Source organism: Melampsora larici-populina, assembly GCF_000204055.1.
Source record: "Melampsora larici-populina 98AG31 unplaced genomic scaffold MELLAscaffold_177, whole genome shotgun sequence".
Classification (NCBI taxonomy): Eukaryota; Fungi; Basidiomycota; class Pucciniomycetes; order Pucciniales; family Melampsoraceae; genus Melampsora; species Melampsora laricis-populina.
The window spans coordinates 1-12,449 of NW_006768940.1; the positions used below are offsets into that span (position 1 = coordinate 1).

The following is a 12,449-nucleotide window of genomic DNA, read 5'->3' on the forward strand; positions in this document are numbered from 1 at the left end:
GGAAATGTTGAACAAATTAAAGAAGAAGAAGAAAGTTACAATCAATGATATGATAGAAGAAATTGATGCTATGGACGTGGATGAAGATAATAATGTTCAAGATCAGCGGGATATATTGGATGGAAGTTTAAGAAGGATTCATAGAGATGAAGAAAGTAATAAGAGTGAAGATGGTTCAGCTCAAACAAAGAAACCTACATATATTATTCCAAATGACGGGGATTTTGTGAAGGATAGATTAAGCAAAGGATTACCAGCATTTGCAAATAAGGCAAAAATAGTTTCTGAGGTTGTGGAAAAGATTATGAATGGTGCTATTGAACTTCAAATTAAAGAATTATTCGCCATCTCACCTGTAATCTCTGATGAAGTTAAGAAATGGGTTTCAAAAAGAAGGCTTAATTTAAATCAAACAACCATGGCTTCAGTTGCAAATAATTCTATATTATCTGACTTTGAATATGAAACAGAATCAGATTCCTCTTTGGAAGTTAATGTCCCTCAAGCAACTCTTTATTCAACACCTTTGGGACACGTAGAAATTACAATTGGGAAGATGAAGGTTAAAGCTTTAATTGATTCAGGGTCTCAAATCAATATTATTCCTTTAAAAATTATGCAATTATTACCAGTTCAGACCTTGGTTAATTTAAAAAGTGGCGTGAGAGGAATTAGTGGACATAGGACACCTCTTTGTGGTATTGCTGAGAATGTCAAGATTCATGTAGGCGCTAATATTGATGGAATAGTTCATTTCTTTGTGGCAGAAGATGATGACACGCCTATCTTACTTGGAAGACCTTTCCTCTTTGATTTTGAAGCTCAGTTGAATTTTGAAGAAGATGTTGGTGAAAGAATGACTTTGAAAGATAGTAGAGGTGTATGGATGAAGATAAGATTGTGTGAACCTGATAAAGGCACGTGGGAAAGGAAATTAAATGTTTCAATTGAAGAAAGACAAGGCTTTATGTTGGAAAATAATGGAGGAGATAAATTATTTGAGGAATTACGTGAGGAATTAATTGAAGATGAAATATATGGACTTAAGTTTGAAAATGAAATCAACATGGAGCAGACTTTAATTGATGAAATTAATATCATTATGAACTTGGAAAATGAAGATATATTTGAAAATCAAGGAGGAGTTGAATATAGAAGTTTTGGTGCCAAATATAAATCAGTTGAAAGAAAAGTTAAACCTGTTAATGCGCCTATGCCTCAATATTTAAATTTTCCTCTTCAAAGACCAGCTTTATCAAGAGACCCTTATAAGACTCCTTTAATTCCAAACCCTCCAGAATTTATTGAAACTGATAAGACCACGGTGGAAAGGTTGAAGCAGTGTAATTTTGGACCTTCAGGATGGCTTTCAGATGAAGAATGGAAATTATTTCTCTTTATATTAGTCTTAAGAGAAGGAGCTGTGGCTTATTGTGAAGAAGAAAGAGGATTATTGAAGCACTCTTATGGATTACCTTACGTGGTTCCAGTAATTGATCATGAACCTTGGCAAATTAGACCAATTCCAATACCTACAGCCATTAGAAATGATTATATTGAATTAGTAAGACAAAGAATCAAAGGTGATGGCAAATTGAGAATAGTACATGATCTTCAAGTATTAAATAAAGTAACTATTAAAGATGCTGGAATACCTCCTTCACCTGAAGAATTCGTGGAATCTTTCTCTGGTAGAGCTTGTTATGGATTAGGGGATATTATGGGAGGATATGATGAAAGGGAATTGGCGCAAGTTTCAAGACCATTAACAACTTTTGAAACTCCTTTGGGAAGATTGCAATTAACAAGATTACCTCAAGGTGCAACTAATTCTGTAGCAGTTTATCAGGCGCAAATGATGTGGATATTGCAAGAAGAGCTTCCTAAATATGCAGGGATATTTATTGATGATGGAGGAATTAAAGGACCTGAAAGTGATTATAATAATGAAGTTTTAAAAGAGAATAATGGTATAAGGAAATTTATTTGGGAATATGCTATTATATTGGAAAGAATATTATTCAGAATTGAAGAAGCAGGGTTAACAGTGTCTGGAAAGAAATTTGCCGTGTGTGTACCAGCTTTGGAAATTGTTGGACATATAGTGAGTGGAAAAGGAAGAAGTGTATCAATTAAAAAGAAGAATAAAATTCAGACTTGGCCAATTCCAACAAATAAAACTCAAGTTCTTGGATTCTTGGGCACGTGTATTTATGTCAGGATGTTTATTCCTAATTTTGGACACCTTGCTGCACCTTTAAGAAGACTTACAAGAATGAATGTGGATTGGGAATGGAATAAAGATTGTGATGAAGCTTTTAATTTATTAAAGAAGATAGTGGGAGAAGATATTGTATTGGCAGCTTTGGATTATAGTGAAGGAGCAAATAAAATTATATTGGCCGTGGATTCAAGTTATATTGCAGCTGGAGGAGTTTTGATGCAAGAAAATGATGAAGGAGAAATAAGGCCCGTGTTTTATGAGTCAGAAGTATTTACAGAAGTTGAATCAAGATACTCTCAACCTAAATTGGAATTATGTGGCGTGGCAAAGATTATGAGGAAGTTTAAAACAAAATTATGGGGTCAACATTTTGAATTGCAAGTAGATGCAAAGGCTTTAATTCAAATGATTAATGCGCCTAGTTTACCAAATGCAGCTATGACAAGATGGGTAGCTTACATACAATTATTTTCATTTGATCTTGTTCATAAACATGGAAAGAGCTTTGGAATGCCTGATGGATTATCAAGATGTGTGTCTCCAAGAATGGGTGAGATATATCAAGAGATGTACACAGCAGGAACCATATATAAGCATAGAAGTCATTACTACAATGGCTTCAGCACCTTAATAAACCTTGTAGAGCCATCATGTGGCTTCCATAAATTGCAAGTGTTCAGATGATTGAACAAAAATACTCATATCTTTGTGCTTGGAGGTTTTTGCCCAAATATTGCTAGTTTTGGACCAAATTTGAGTTTCTGACATAATATCCCCTGTGAGCAGTTTGCTTTGGGAAGACTTCAAAAATCATGGCAAAAATATGCAAAAATATGCAAAATGAGGGGACAGCACCCATGAATGGAATCGTTATTTTTTCAAATTTTTCTGACCTCTCCTGTATTGGTGATATTTTTCTACAGTTTCAATTTTCTAAACTCAGTGGTAAATCAGTGATCTGGCGTAGTGAAATTGGGTGGTATCATGTGAAGAATGTCAAAAGAAAAGTTCAAAGAAAGAAAAAGAAGTTGGAAGGGCTACAGGTGAAAATACCGTGTTTGGAAGAGTCAGTTTGGATGCTATTCATATCAAAGCTGGAAGTCATGATTATGCTATAATTGCAAGGGATGATTTATCTGGATGGGTAGAAGCAGTACCTTTAAAGAAATTAACAGCTACAGCAGTAGCCAAATTTATTACAAAAGAATGGATAATGAGATATGGGTCCGTGAAATGTTTTACAGTTGATGGTGGATCAGAATTTAAAGGAATATTTAGAGAAGCAGTTACTATGGCTGGATCAAAAGTGGTGGAATCAACAGCTTATTGGCCTCAAGCAGAAGGAATGGTTGAAAGAGGACATAAGGATATTAAAGGCGCATTAATTAAATTAAGTGATGAAAGTGGAACATCTTGGGAAGCATTTTTACCTCAAGTCTTACACTACACCAAAGTGCATCTTTACCCACGGGTTTAGAAAAATTACTTGTATGTAGAAAAGTGCACTTTTCTTCTGGCATAAAAGTAATTGAGTACAGAAAGCGCATAATCAGTAGAAATGAATCTAGAAGCTGAGAGACCAGCTAAATGCATAACATGTGAGGGGTTTGTAAACGTGGTCTGCTAGTCAAGAGCCACCTTGTTCTCTACCATTTACGTAGTGCCCATTGTTCAACTTGGGTATAGTCAGCTGTACCATCACAACATGTTGAGTATCTGGGATAGCTGACCATTATGAGATGTTAAATTTCGGATTACAACATTGAAATGGAGGTGCATGTGTCTTCGGGGGTATAGAAAAATGGTTTCTACGACATTATTAGACAACAAATCTTTTCTGTACCCCTTTCAACTCGTTTAGGTTACTATCTTAGATGCAACTCAATCTGAAATTGGTCAAGGTGATGGCCATGTTGTTGTAAACTTGAGGCGTGATAATTGATGCATAGTTCAATGCTACTCAACGTCACCAGAGAAGCAACAGAAAAGGGTATGTTGCTACGTGTGTATTGTACATACATATAGGCAACATTAAATTATCGTACTTGTCTTTACACAAGAGATAACCATGGCCACCTTCCAACACCAGCGATTTCCATATTCTTTATTCAAAACAACTCATCATAAACGATCTGTTACCGGAAATCGATTGAGGTCCCCGAAAAAGAGAATCAAGAAGCAAGTCAAGTCTTGATCAAACCACCACTCGTAACAACACTGATAGTCTGCCTATGATGAGTCATGTCTTTTGACTCACCACTAGTTTCCACAATTCCGAGTGGTTGTCATTGCGTTCACATATCTTCTCAACAGACGTCGACTCAGAACGTAGAGCTTTAACCTTCACTATTGCCTTATATTAATCAAGGTTTGTTGCTTGACTCGCTTTCTCCCCCCATCTTTTTATAGTGTGATCAACAGATTTCAAACTCACAATTGCTTTCAGTTCATGCTATCGTAGATATCTTGCCACAACCGCTTTTTCTAGCCTCTCTCTTGACCGGTCTTTGTCTCTGCAAGACGCTTCACCTTTTTTCTTACTTGTTATCTCTCACCAAGTGGGTCACTCAGATTAACACATCGACCCTGCTTCGTTGGCATATATTCGAGCTCATCCACCATCACTCCTTACGACCTAGCTTCCTCCGAGCCGTTGCTCTGATATATCATTTCATTTGTTCACATCATCATCAGTTATTTGATTCAAACTACGTAAATATCAAATTTCCCTATTTAAAACATCATCCTTGCTTGGAAATCAAACTTACAACTCTTCTATTTAATCTGCATAGCTGAAACATTAATTGAATCATGCTGGATCCAGGCGCTGCAGGGGTGACGAAGCAAATGATGCTCGATTGGCTCCGAATCAATCATCCGAAAAGTCCGATATCATCAAGTATTAGCAAGAGCGAGGCCGCAGTCAAAGTACGGGAGAAACAGCCTAAGTGTCTGTGATATCTCCTTTAGATATCTTTCCCATAGACTTGTGCAATGAGCTGACGGCTTTCGTTGTTTGCGTTGGGTGTCAAACAGTCTTCCCAGATCCGAAAAGTGACAGGCCTGCAATGTTCATACACCAGGATCTCATATTTCGAAATGGTACAGATCGTATATATGCACACTTTTACACCATTCTGCAGCCCTGATTCTGACCGTTTGATGTGCCCATAGGTGCAAACAATCAGCTTCGACCTCCTTCGCCACATGAAACCAAGCCAGTTTTACCTCAGCCTGACGCAGAGATCCCATTGGGCAATCAATTCAAGCGATCTGCTTCACCCTCTTCAAGCACTCGTCCCTCAAAGCGCTCCAATATCAGTATGTATTTCTTGACTAAAATCTTTGCTTGACAGTCTTTGACAAATGTGTATTTCGTTTGTCAGGTACCAAAGAATTATCTCGCCAAATGGGAAGCATCAAGAAAAACGTAAAGGATAAAAAGGTAAGCCTGTTGGCTATCTTTTTCCGTTTATCAACTCACATATCGATGGAGATCACAGCGCAAACAGGTTGCGTTTAGCCCCAAAGCTATGCAAGCACCAACCCAAGCAGTATCCTCCAAACCGGTTGTCAATGTCATGGAAGAGGAAACTCAGCGTGATATTAATGCACTGCAGCATTATGAAGCTCCGGCGATGAGCCCCTCGGCTTCTCACATGGTCAAGTCGCCGCTTGTTGAACAACAACCCATACCGCCCACGATTCAGCCAATGGATGATCTTATTGATCTATCGGATGGTGATATTCTTTCCGTTGGCAACTTAGGTTGGTCTCATGATCCCTACATTCCCTGAAGCAGCATGGTATTGATGGTTTGTGTATCAGAGATAGATATACCTCCACTCAAATTACCCACTTCAAAGGTCAAGTCGGGTGTAGATGTGTTTCATGAGGAAAGAGCCCGAGCCGATAAAAGTAAGTTTTTGATCAATGATGAAATTTTTAAAAGAATATATATACTGATACACAATTTGAAGCAGTTGGTGTACTTGAAGCATCAGTCTCTGAGCTTTCGAATAGGATTGAATGTGTTGAGAAGCAGTCCTCAACTAACATGGCTCAGCATGAAGGAGAAAAAATTGAGACAGGCATGTTCGACTTTCTTTTTGATGCTTTGATCTATTTCTGATATCTTGAACTCATATTTTGCTATGACAGAATATCAAATTCAAATGAACGTCGAACGTCTTGATGAGCAAGCCAAATGTATCAACGAATTGACCAATTTGGTCTCGAGCTTGCAGCAAAAGCTTCACAGTGTGTATACGTGGTATGATAAAGCAAAAGATGACATCGAGACCCATGAACTGTGTATTTTGCAGATTATGCGTACGCAAAATGGTGACAATGAAGATGAATTCTCACAGCAGGAAGACGAATTTGTGGGTAACCCATGATCTTATTGCACCAAATAGTTGTTTAGTGGCTATAATTTTACTCAGTTCATCCCCAGGAATTACTGTTGTACTATATTTGTGCCATTTTTGCGCACACTGGTGGCTCATTTTGTATTAGATGATATCTGGTAATGTTGGTGCAGGTTTTGTTCTGAATGCTGTGCATTCTTATCAAGAACGTGTATAAATAGTTTTGTGAACTCGAAGCTTATATCCACATTAAACTCAAATCAATGTGTTCAAAAGATCAAAATTCAACTTATCCTTCAACTTTCTTAATGTTGAACATTTGATTCAAATATTCTGTGCGAGTTTTGTGCATTCAATCAAGTTGACCATCAAATGAATTGTGTAGAAAATGTGGTATGCAAATCAAGTGAGTTCAACAATTGGGATTACATAACAAAGCTCGGTGAAAATAGGGTGCCTGCGTCCGGTTCATATGACCTCGCTTCTTCTGAGAGTGTTGTGGAGTGGGGACAACACTGAAATTAAACCCGATCTTCTTCAGAAATGTATAAGGGGTGAGACTTTATTGAAGAAGATCGACATTTGTAAGTTTATTAAGCCTTGCAAGGCTTCCGATTGTCATAGAATGTCATGATACAGTCCGATCGTCTTCTAGTCCCCAATACTTGCCAATCAAATTAATTTCTATAAATCTTTCAGCCAGTCTGGATATTTTGAAAGGGTTTGTCCTTCGTGAATCCTCATTTTCCTGAATCAACTCTTCAACTCTTTTTCTGCGATTCATAGTAATAGTAAGTATAAATCTCATTGTGATTTTTTGTCAACTTTATCAACCTCTTCATGAATCCGTGCCATCTTTGATTCGATCGTTGCTGATTTGTGTGATCTCTACACATTTACAAAAGATACTTCTTATATCATTACCAATATGCAACAACCTGGAAATCATACTGAACCACATGTCCACCAAGACGATCCAACAAAACGAGAGGATCAAGACAAATGTGAGGTCTCCTCAATGCTTATTCAATTTCATCGTGTCCTCTAATATTTGATCAACCTCTGTAAAGTAGATGAGAAGTTGTTAGAACAAATCAATCTTCTCCAAAGTTCACTCAATCTCATCAAGAGAAAGATTGGAAGTAATTTGGCTGAAAGCTCGGAGCGACAAGAAGAACAACGTATGTACTTCATGTTCTGATTGCTCATGTATTCATCACAGCTGATGTGCCTTGTGTTTATAGAGCGCGAAATTGATCGCCTCGACACTTTATTGAAAGACGGGATGCGCAAAAATCACATGCTCACCCACCGAATTGCTGATCTCGAAGGCAACATGTCTGATGTGAAGTGTGAGGCGTACGGAGCCCACGCCAAGATTTCGGGTCATGAAAAGGTTTTTGAGAAGTTGATTGCTTTCTTCAAGGATATCGACCTTGAGACGGAATATGACAGTTACGAATCCGCCAGTCAAAAGGCTGCTTCTGCTGGCTCATGTCCTCGCTGTGACTAATCATGAAATGAGCAAATGTATCACCTCATGCATCTATCTATCTAGTCCTCTTTATCTACTTGTAACAAATCCGCCAGTCAAACGGCTGCTTCTAGCTGCTCATGTCCTCGCTGTGACTGATCATGAGAGCATGATTCAATATCTTCTCATACATCTATTTATATGATCCTCTTTATCTACTAGTATGATTCTTTGGTATTACCTTACTCTCATCTTGGAATCTAAAAGAAGTTTTGTACACGAACTCGCAGATGTGGGAAAGGTGACTCATTGACTAATCAAAAAAAAGTTTTTCGCCTCAAGATATGGGTCCATAACATTATATACACATGTATGATGAAACTATGAATTACTTGGAGAGATTCTCTTTCAGGTAAAGAAACTCACTTTGATCTGATTTAATTTGACTTCTGAGTTCAAAGGTAATAACTTTTTCATCTGCCTGAAGCTTTGAGGTTGAAACATTCAAAGAAGTGTTTCAATTTCTTCTAAAAGTACAAGTATGAATCCGAACATATCCAAGTTATCTTCACGTATCTTCTCGAAAGATAAACCTAAGAGAGAAGGAGAAAAGAACACTAAAGAAAAAAGAAAAAGGGAAAAGACAACAATATGATATAAGGAAATTGTGACCCTGGTTTTTCCATTTCTTCTAGTAATACAAGTATGAATCACACAAGATCCAAGTTATCTCTTCGCCTATTTGTTGAAGAAATAAAACTAAGAGAGATGGAGAAAAGAAAAATAAAGAAAAAAGAAAAAGGGAAAGGAGAAAATACAAGGAGATTGTGACTCCGGAGTATCTATCTTTGTGTTTAAATGACATGGCTAAAGCAACTTGATTCTGAACATACCGGGTCCCAATAATATCATAATCAATAATTGAGAACCATGATCAGGATGGTATGATAGAGTAGTGATAGCCTACAATAAGTCGACCAGGTGCTACTTCCTCTTCAAGGACAAACCGGGTGTAAATGTCGACACAAACAGAACGAGTCAACGGAGTAAGATGAATGAAGACTTCAGGATTTTTGCTTTGAAGAATGAATCGAAGTTGTTCAATGGTCTTTGTCTTGATGTTGGCAGCAGTGACACCACGTGGTTTAGTAGAGAACTCTTTCGCTGCGGGCACAACCAAATCATTGTCGACGTATTCCTTGTAAAGGAGGCGTAAACCGTGAGGGTTGACACCTTCAGGGATGGTGAGCGCAGGTTTTCGGCGGTGGATAGCTTCTCTCAAGGCGCGTTGTGTGGCGGTCAAAGGATCAAAGTCGACATCGGTTTCCATGGGTTGTGGTGGAGGGGCCTGAATAAATGGACCAAGGCGTGGAAGAAGCTCGGTTTCAAACGCGTTTATTAATTTATCTTTACGGTGGGTGACTCGGTGCTCGGTGTTGGGGTCAAAATGTAAGAGGATCCGGTAAATTTGATCTTTCTTGATCTTCGGCTTCTGTATTTCATAGTCATGAGCAAGAAAAGCGCCACGAAGTTTGTCGTTTAAACTTTGCACTTGACTCCATAGTGGATGTGAGCGAATATCGTCGGCTCTGGAGGTGCGGGCATGCGGTGGTGGATCTGATAGCGATATCGGCTCCTCGGATCTAAACTGGGCAAAGCCGCTTTTCTGCGCGTCGAGGATCATTTGTGATATAGTCGTTGGGGATGTCGATTTTTTCTTGTTTTTGGTCATTTTCTAAGGAATTGATGTTAGAGATACAGACATATGTATAATGATGTGCGGAAAGGTGTGCGAAATACATACTTTTTATGAATCTTTGAGACAATGACTGGGACTTTCTATTTTGTTGTGAGGTGAAGTATTTGTGGCCTACACCTCAAGTTGGACGTTTCAGAGAGCGGCGATGGTAGGAGGCAAAAAGATGTACATATGCAATACTAAATGTCGACTTACACCGCTGGATTGAGGCCGATCTGGAAGCTTGAATTGTACAATCGAACAATAGTGACGATACCGAGTGAATACGGAGTGATCTTTATCAGAAGATGGCCGGAGAAAGGGGGGTGAGCAGTTTTATGATTCAGCTTTTCAGATATCTTAGGAAAAAGTGTTACAACTTGATCTAGGAAGAAGACGTACATCAATCTCTTTGTTGAGGGAGATAGAATGAAACTTCGATTTGAAACTTTGTTGTGCCGGTGTTTTTTCGCAAGTGCTTGGTGAAAGATTTCGGAGGTGATCAAGCAGGTGTGTTTGCTATAGCAAATAAAAACATGAGCATAACAGGTAAGCAGAAGATTGAGACGTGCAGATTTAATTAACTTAAGATGTACAGGAATAAATCAAGACAAAAGTACATACCTCAAAAGGAGGCGAAGCAAAGAAAACAAAAGGAGGTGAAGCGAAGAAAAGGGTGCAGAAAAGCGGCTTGTGTAAATCTAACTATGGCTGAGACCTGATTAGCACAACTCCAATTTGCTGGAGTATGGGCACTCTAGTTCTTGATGGTATACCTATATATGTTCCTTCAGCCGGCTGGGGTGAACTCTTCACATCAGTTCCAATCGAAAGGTGTTGGACACGTTTGACAAGGGATATCACAAGAGCCCACTGGTAGTTTGACCAAGTGATCTATGACTTGAAGATAGAAACATCACGGCACAGTGATCGGCACCTAGGTAAAGAATGGGTTCGTGTGATATACCGATCACTGTGGAGACCTCATGTAGTAGTACCCTTTGAATACAACCTAATCAAAGAGGAAGATAGATACACATGTCAGTTATGAATTCCTTTGTTGGATTGAGGTTGTTGATCAATGTGTGCAAGGCAGATGCTTTGTTTGCTGAAAGAGATGTCGACTGCTGACTGCTGTCCTCGACGAGTAATTTGTGGGTCGACCTGTGGAATTACTGGACAAAAGATTTGAATCGGTTACTAATTGTAATATATGACGTACCATGGGGTGACTTCAACAAGTCACTTCGAGAAATCCGAGTGGCATGGAATTGTTCGAAGAGCTTGTACATAGTTCCATGGCTACAAGCTGAAAAGGTTGCCAGAACATCGGATGAAAGTTGACAATGCAAGAAAGAAAGGAAGCGCTAGATCTTTGATATTCATGTCAATGATCAAGCACAGAATTTGAACGTGACGCGATCACACCCATTGGAGCATTATCATACTTCTTATATTCCATCATTGTCCCTAAAAACCTAAGATATCAACTTTGTATTCCGCTTTTTGCGGATGTTTGACACAAGCTTCAAATTGAATCATTCCACTGTTCATTTCTTTTTCACATGAGCGTTGTTGCTTTTTTGATCTCTCATATACACTAATCATTTTCCGATTACCGCCATGTCTGATACAAGTACCACACCTAAGCGCATCCTTCGAAGCTCCCGCAGAATCTCACAATCACAACCCCAGGCCGCCGAACCATCCAGCTCACATCTGCATGGCCAACCACCTCTTCCACAATCAACGACTGCGGTACCGGTCAAAGTCCACCCTAAAAAGAGGCGAGCTAGCGAGGATACTCCTGCAAATCCGGAAAACAGTGAGTTTTCTCAATTCTTCTTTTAAAAAATCATCCAACGTTTGTCTAGAATACCCATTCAACTTGAAACTTACTGTATCGTGTCTCCAACGCCGTGAAAGCCTCTAATGAAGTACCTCAATCTAAGAGGTCTCGCAATAGGTTGCTTGAACTCCTCGATCAGTATGTAAAACCCAAGAGAGCTCGTTTATCCCAAGGCGTGGTACAGAAACGAACCCCATCAGCTCAAAACATCAGCCCATTAAAGCCGAATCCAACTTCAACTCCAACTGCAAATCCGAATCCAAACGTGGAGTCTCAGGTTGTACGCGGTGGAAGTGCAGGACCAGACGTGGACTTCAATACTTTTGAAGTTCCACAACTCATTACAATGGTCGAAGGAGTTGGCCTGGAAGGAAAAACTCTGCCTAAGGCTGAACTAGTGCGGTTATGCAAGGTGTATAGAGAACTCAGTACGTCTTGCGATTTGCCTCACTAGACACCCCAATACTCACTTTTTGAATCTTTCTTTTCCAATCTAGTCATCTTACCCACCGAGGGTTTTCAATTCACGTTCAAGCCTAAAGCTCCGACTCAATCTGTCAGTGCTGACATCCAACGTATGTATTTTCATTGATCATGCGCAGATCGATGAAATATAGATAACTGACATCTGGTTCTCTGCTCTAGCAACTCATCCACCTCAGACGCTCCCTCTAGAAGTTCCCACAAGCAGCCAAAGCAGGTGGAAGGGAAAAGGTAGAGCTCATTCATTAGCCCCTTCGTTTTCTTCAGAACTCGCAACTCAAGAGGGGGCATCAAAGTGTAAGTATTATTCT

General features: G+C 39.1%; 3 protein-coding genes across 3 annotated transcripts; 2 read left to right on the top strand and 1 right to left on the bottom strand.

Annotated features, from left to right (window-relative positions):
• Positions 1–5,035: 5,035 nt before the first annotated feature.
• MELLADRAFT_86116 (uncharacterized protein) lies at positions 5,036–6,356 on the top strand (the record flags this gene model as incomplete). Its single annotated transcript, XM_007419399.1, has 7 exons — positions 5,036–5,174; positions 5,261–5,335; positions 5,399–5,545; positions 5,611–5,669; positions 5,728–5,992; positions 6,053–6,142; positions 6,205–6,356. The coding sequence occupies 7 exons, from the start codon at positions 5,036–5,038 to the stop codon at positions 6,354–6,356; spliced, it is 927 nt and encodes a 308-aa protein (XP_007419461.1).
• A 710-nt stretch (positions 6,357–7,066) lies between these two features.
• Positions 7,067–8,107, top strand: MELLADRAFT_86117 (uncharacterized protein; the record flags this gene model as incomplete). The annotated part of the gene is made up of 6 exons (XM_007419400.1): positions 7,067–7,178; positions 7,294–7,315; positions 7,381–7,385; positions 7,500–7,598; positions 7,665–7,775; positions 7,839–8,107. 6 exons carry the CDS (start codon positions 7,067–7,069, stop codon positions 8,105–8,107), a joined length of 618 nt encoding a protein of 205 aa, XP_007419462.1.
• Positions 8,108–8,328: 221 nt separating this feature from the next.
• Positions 8,329–9,800, bottom strand: MELLADRAFT_114467 (uncharacterized protein; the record flags this gene model as incomplete). Its single annotated transcript, XM_007419402.1, has 3 exons — positions 8,329–8,381; positions 8,495–8,555; positions 9,036–9,800. The coding sequence occupies 3 exons, from the start codon at positions 9,798–9,800 to the stop codon at positions 8,329–8,331; spliced, it is 879 nt and encodes a 292-aa protein (XP_007419464.1).
• Between the last annotated feature and the right edge of the window lie 2,649 nt (positions 9,801–12,449).